Source organism: Arachis ipaensis, chromosome B5 (genome assembly GCF_059453495.1).
Source record: "Arachis ipaensis isolate K30076 ecotype BB chromosome B5, ASM5945349v1, whole genome shotgun sequence".
NCBI classification, from domain to species: domain Eukaryota; kingdom Viridiplantae; phylum Streptophyta; class Magnoliopsida; order Fabales; family Fabaceae; genus Arachis; species Arachis ipaensis.
In genome coordinates this window covers 11,045,623-11,052,382 of record NC_142440.1, presented here as the reverse complement: position 1 = coordinate 11,052,382, position 6,760 = coordinate 11,045,623, and the positions used below count along the sequence as shown (strand labels likewise).

Here is a 6,760-nt window from a genome sequence, read left to right as displayed (position 1 = left end):
TGTACGCGGTTTTGGAGGCATGACGGGGGCGGATGTTATCATTCCACCTCACGAGACCAGCTTACACCTGGTATCGGTGGTGCGTTAACAATGCCATCAACTACAATTGGGAAGGATTCCTTGAGGCCTTATGCGTGAGATTTGGCCACAATATTTTTTATGACCCCAAGGCGGTGCTCAAGGAGCTTAAACAGCAGACCACTGTGGCCGATTATCAACATCACTTTGAGGAGCTCTCGAACCAGGTCACCAAGCTCGGAGAAGATTGGCTTATCTCCCTATTCGTTGGGGGGAGGGAGGAGGGTCACAGATGCTGTGAAGTGTGAGTTGATGTTGGAAAAACCAAAATCGTATGTGGCAGTGGTTTCGTCAGCCAAACTCCATGAGAAGAAATTTCAAGCTACTTAGCTTAGCTTGAGACCGAATGGAGGTCGCAACCCGTCCGATAACTTCCTTACTCAATTTAGTTCAGCTCGAACCCCACTGGCGTGTTCGTCCATGCCAAATGCATCACCCACGTTCACGACACCAGAGAAGGTATCTATTCAAACTCAGAGGAGCAGTGGCGGAAATACTCACCACCGACTCTCAGCTGAGCTCAAACCCCATTAGTGCATTCGTCAGCGCCAAATGCATCACCCACGTTCACGACGCCAAAGAAGGCATCTATTCAAACTCAAAAGAGCAGTGGCGAAAATACTCACAACCGACTTTCAGCTGCAGAGATCAAGCAACGACGTGATAAGGGCCTTTGCTATTATTGTGATGAGAAATATTCAGTGGGACACAAATGCAAATCAACATACCTTTTGCTCGTGGGTGGGGAAGAAATGGAAGAGCTGCTATGTGAGGAACCGGGTGAGGAGCTTAGCGGGGCCCTACCGAACCCGATAGCAATGCCGCTTGAGGAAAGGGTAATAGAGATAAGCTTCAACGCCATGGTTGGCGTATATTATCCGGAGATAATGGTGCTGGTGGATGGGGGTAGCACCCACAACTTCATGAAGGCCTCAACCGTCACGACGTTGGGCTTATCAATCACTCTGGTATCTCAGTTGAATGTCTATGTAGGCAATGGGGAATGTATTGGATGCATTTCTAAGTGCAATGCCGTTCCTCTCCAGATGCAAGGCTTCGGGTTCCGCCTTGAGACCTTCATGCTTGACATCAAAGGGGCTGACATGGTTTTGGGGGCACAGTGGCTGATGCAGTTAGGCGACATCACTATGAACTATCTGAACGTGACCATGGAATTTAAGGTTGGGGATGTGCCTGCTAAGCTTCAGGGTGAACGATTATTCCAACCTGGGGCAATTGGAAACAGGGCCCTTAATAAGATAGCGACGGCTGTTGTGATTGCTTCCTTCCTCCACTTACGAGTGCTTAAACCAGCTAACCCTGCTTCAGAACCACCAAAACAAGATGAGAAAGTGCTACAATTACTACATGAATACCAAGAGGTGTTTCAAGAACCTAACCGCCACCACGGGACATCGAACATCAAATACATTTGCAACAAGGTGCTGATCTGGTGAATGTTCGCCCCCTATCGTTATCCCATTACCAGAAAGAGGAGATCGAGAAACTGGTAATAGAGATACTGCAAGCCGGGATCATTCGGGAGAGTCACAGTGCCTTCTCTAGCCCGGTGTTGCTAGTACGGAAGAAGGATGGGAGCTGGCGCTTTTGTGTTGATTATCGTGCTCTCAATGCCGTTACAATAAAAGACAAGTTTCCAAATCCACCATTGATGAAATCCTTGATGACTTGTGTGGTGCAGAATATTTCTCTAAGATAGACTTGCGCTCGGGGTATCACCAAATTCAAGTACATGATAACGACATTCCAAAGATGGCTTTCTGGACTCATTTGGGACATTACGAGTTTGTTGTTATGCCCTTTGGTCTCACCAATGCTCCTTCTACTCTCCAAACCACTATGAACAAGGTCTTTGGGCCTTACTTTCGAAAGTTTATCGTTGTATTTTTCGATGATATTTTAATTTACAACAAGTCCAAAGAAGAGAACTTACATCACCTTAAGACAGCCCTCGCTGTGCTGCAGCAACATCACTTTGTTGCCAAGCTCTCCAAATGTGTTTTATGGCAGCAACAAATTGAGTATTTGGGGCATGTGGTGACTAAACTTAGAGTTCAGGTGGATAATTCTAAGATTGCTGCAATTGTCGATTGGCCTAGGCCTTCCTATCTGAGACAGTTGCTTGGGTTCCTTGGCCTCACAGGGTATGACCGTCGCTTTGTGGCTAAGTATGCGCACCTCACTACCCCATTGACAGAACTCCTCTAACACAACAACTTTCATTGGGACCACACAGCTGACCTTGCCTTTGAGAGACTTAAATCAACCCTCACACACAAAGCAGGGACATCCTATCACTTACTTTAGTAAAAAGCTTAACTAGTTCTTGTCAATTGCTTCGGCTTATATTCGGGAGCTTTACGCTATTACCCAGGCAGTGGCCAAGTGGCAGCACTATTTGTTGGGGTGTCGGTTTTGCATTAAGACCGATCATCAGGGTCTGCGTGAACTCATGAACCAAGTGGTCCTCACACCAGAACAACAATATTACCTTACAAAGTTATTGGGATTTGACTTTGAGGTAGTGTATCGATTTGGCAAGACGAACTTAGCTGCTGATGCCTTATCAAGACGGGGTGAAGAACCCTCTGAAGCCTGCTTGCAAGCTTTCTCTACTGTCAATACCTCATTGACTCTATCACTCTTACAGGCTACGAGAGAGGACCCTAACACTCAGTTACTGATTGAGCAATATCAGAAGGGAGCGTTGCCTCCTGAGTATCTATTGCAAGAAGGGCTCCTTATGTATAAAGGAAAGATATGGGTGCTGAATTTTGAGGACCTTTGTACCTAGCTACTTACTAAATTTCATGCGACGCCTATGGCTGGGCATCCGAGGGTACTTAAGACTTATAAGGCTGTTGGTGATTTATTTTTTTGGGCAAGCATGCGTAGGGATATCTAAAATTTGTTCAGCAATGCAACACATGCCAATCTACCAAATACATGACTTCCAAATCTCATGGACTCCTCAATCATTTATCTGTGCTGCGTGGACCCTGGACAGAACTTTCAATGAACTTTATTGTTCAGTTACCCAAGTCAGCAGGTTATACTGCTATTATGGTGGTGGTTGATCGCTTCAATAAAACTGCTCATTTTGAACCCATGAGAGCCAGCTTCATTGCGAGTTCAGTGGCAAAAAGTCTTTATTGGATTGGTGGTTAAATTACACGGATTTTCCTCTATCATTGTTTCTGATTGAGACCCCATCTTCCACAGTCACTTCTGGCACAGCCTCTTTGAGTTCAGCACCTCCCGATTATGTTACAGTACGGCGCATCATCCGTAGAGTGACGGCCAGACTGAGGTCACTAATCGTTCCCTTGAGCAATACCTACATGCTTTCTCATTCGCAGCCACAATAGTGGGTGGCCTTTCTTCCCTGGGATGAATTTTGCTATAATAGTTCATTTCACTCCGCAATACAGATGACACCGCATGAGGCATTGCACGGTTTCCACATGAACTTACCCCCTGGCTACTGCCCTGGCGCGTCCCCTGTGCTAGAAATCAATCTCTTTTTAAGGACTCGTGAGATATTGAATGATGAGTTGGGTTTCTACCTGCACTAAGCAAGAACCCGCATGAAGAAACAAGCAGACTGGCATCGTCGTGACAAGAAATTCAAAGAAGGGGATTGGGTTTTTCTCAAGTTGAAGCCTTACCGTCAAATATCCCCTTTTCATAGGGAGCATCCAAATCTCGGCAGGAGCTTCTTTGGCCATTTCCACATCCTACACCGTGTTGGGAAGGTGGCGTACCGCCTTGAGCTTCTGGCTAGCAGCACGATTCACCTCGTCTTCCATATCTCCATGTTGAAAGAGTTCCATGGAGAACCGCATGTGGCGACCCTGGTGCTGGCTGTAGCACCCACAGCGTTTTAACCCGCACCTACGGTGATTTTAGGGAGGCATTTTATCTCGAGAGATGGGAAACAAGTGGAACAGGTCCTCGTGGATTGGGAGGGCTTACCACAGGACTAACAGGAGGAGACAACTTGGGTGGACTTTGACCAACTGTTGCATATGTTTTCAGAGTTAGATCTTGAGGGCAAGATCATTGTTGGGGAGGAGATAGCTGATACAACCTCTCTAAACTCAGCCCCACAAACTAGCCCAATTGAAGAGATTGCAGAACCTGGAGCTGGATCAACTAAAGAAGCAGACCCAGTTGGCAAGAGAGTGAGAAAGGCTTCTAATTAGACGAAGGACTACCATATGGAGAGGTAAATGGGAAGCATTGTAAAGGAAGCCAAAGTAGTTAATTAGGATCGGAATATTCTGGAAGGGGTTATATTGTAATGGGTAGAATAGAATGAGGGTAGAGAAGAATAACAACTTGAGATTGAGGAGTCTAATTTTCCTGTACTCGAAGTGACGTAAAGCGTGACCATCATACATTGCATTTGCTGAATCTTCCAATACATATTTTCATATATTTCTTTATTCAATTATTATTGCATCATAATTCTATCGCTGAGCTAACAGGATGAAAGTGATTCAAGTCAGCTCATGAACTAGCTCGAGCTTGATTCGTTAATAGCTCGATAAGCTGAACTCATGAGCTGGTGAGCTGAGCTTGAGCCTAGAATTGGGTTCATAAATTAAATGAGTTGAGCTTGAGCTTGGATAAACTCAGCTCATTAGCTCGTGAGCTGAATCGATTATATATATATATATATATATATATATATATATATATATATATGTATGTATTTTTTTATAGTTATTTTTTATATATAATTTTGATGTAAAACATAAATAAAAAATTTATAATCGATAAACAGACAACATATAAAATTAATCTTTTTAATATATAATAAGTTATAATTTATTGATATAGAATTATAGATTATGTGCTTGTTTTTTGAGCTGACTCGTGAGCTTTCGGTGAGTCGATTTTGAGCTTAAGAAATAGGCTCAATTATTAATGAGTCAAGCCATGAGTTAAGCTCAATTTTCGTGAGTTGAGCTTGAACTTGGTTTAGCTCGGCTCACTTCAGCCCTATCTACCGGGGATTGGAGTCTCCACGGATATCCACATATTAAAAAAAAACTAAAAAAATAAAAAAGAATTGATAAAAAAAAACAGAAACAATTAATATTGTCTCAATTCAATCAACAAACATATTAATAAAACAACCAAAATATATGTAAATACTAAACATATATATCACATTCTAAAAAAATAAATCTTAAGCATTTTTTCCATCACATAATAATAGTGATTGTAGATTTTGATTTGTTTGAATATGTATTAAAAAAATGGAAAACAATCAAAGGTTAAAAAATTTTAAACATTCAATTCCAGTTTCTTTTAGTCACTGTGCATTATTACAAAAAAAAATAGAGGCATATATACGAGGCACTTGTATGGAATTTAAAGAAAATCACAAGATAATTAATAAAACAAATATCAAATGCTTTAAGGTAAATGAAAATCTAAGGTTGATTTATCAAAAGGAAGAGCGGCCAACGGCAAAAAACGATCTTGCTGGACGCGGCAATGGAGACTGGACTGCCTCTGCCAAAGACAAAGATGGGACGGCGAAGAATGATTCTTCCTCTGCTGCAAATGAAGACGGCGACAGCGAACAATGCCTCACGAAGATGGCGACGACGAAGAACGATTATGCCTCTTCCGAAAAACGAAGAGGGCAACGATGAAGAACGCTTCTGCCTCTTCCGAAGAGGATGACGATGCTTCAAGCTCCTCGCGGCGACTTTAAGAGTGAGAGGTGGAAGCAATGAGAGGGGACGATGGTTGCAACAGCGTGGACGACAGTGAGAGTGGAGGAGGTTGACAAAGAGAAAGAGAGGAATTGAGAGGGACCGAGAAGGAAAGGCCAATAGGGAGAGAATCTGAGAGAAGGAGAGTGAGTAGTGACGGCATAGAAAATAGAAGAGTGACACTTACGGTTTCTCATAACTAATATATATACAGAAGTATTTTCATTATTTCCTATATGCGGGTATTATATGGGTCCCGACCCTGCCCCCGCCCCATTTATTTTGTGGGTCCCTATCCCCGCCCCTATGGGTGAAAAACTTCCCCTAAATCTGTACCCCAGCAGGTAAATCCTCGCGGATACCCCCGTCGGAGGAAATTGCCATGCCCTAATAACCCCTTCCTATTTCAATTTTCATCAAGCTGCACCCCCTTTCTTTTTTACCCTGTGCTCGAAGAATTGAACAGTGAGAAAACAATCCTTCCGTCAATCCCACTGCCGGAACCACCGCTAAGGTCGGCATAGATGACAATCTCCTCGAGCCTAGCAAACCTCAGTGTTGCCGACTGGTACTCTAAAGGGTCTTTGCCACCTCTGCATCTGCCTCGCCACCGCCATCGCTGTTTCTTACCAGGTCTGCTCTTCCTTTTGGAGTTGGGCTCTGCTCTCCTCTGTTTCTCTTTCTCTCTATTTTCCTCTTGCACTTGGGGTCAAATTCATTCGTGGAGGACTCAAGTTCATCGTAGGTGAATACCAGAGGGAGGAGGCTATGGTTATTGTGCCTCTATTCTCTGTTGCTTCTACTTTTTGTGCTCACCAATGGTATGCCGTGCCATTTTTGTGTCTCACTATTCTTCTCTTTTCTATTTTGAGATTGTTATTTTTTATAATGTTGTTTTTAGTATTGTTGTTATTAAATCTGATTTATGA

The 6,760-nt window shown here is 43.3% G+C and overlaps 1 protein-coding gene across 1 annotated transcript; it reads left to right on the top strand.

Moving 5' to 3' along the window:
- Positions 1 to 830: 830 nt before the first annotated feature.
- Positions 831 to 1,798, top strand: LOC148563371 (uncharacterized). Its single transcript, XM_088486776.1, has 2 exons — positions 831 to 1,520; positions 1,568 to 1,798. The coding sequence occupies exons 1-2, from the start codon at positions 831 to 833 to the stop codon at positions 1,796 to 1,798; spliced, it is 921 nt and encodes a 306-aa protein (XP_088342902.1).
- Positions 1,799 to 6,760: the final 4,962 nt, after the last annotated feature.

Excerpts from the sequence above, each read along its gene's own strand:
- LOC148563371 (XM_088486776.1), top strand. The coding sequence starts at position 831 with ATGGAAGAGCTGCTATGTGAGGAACCGGGTGAGGAGCTTAGCGGGGCC. Across the intron at positions 1,521-1,567 it reads TCAAATACATTTGCAACAAG|AAAGAGGAGATCGAGAAACT; the intron begins GTGCTGATCTGG and ends TCCCATTACCAG.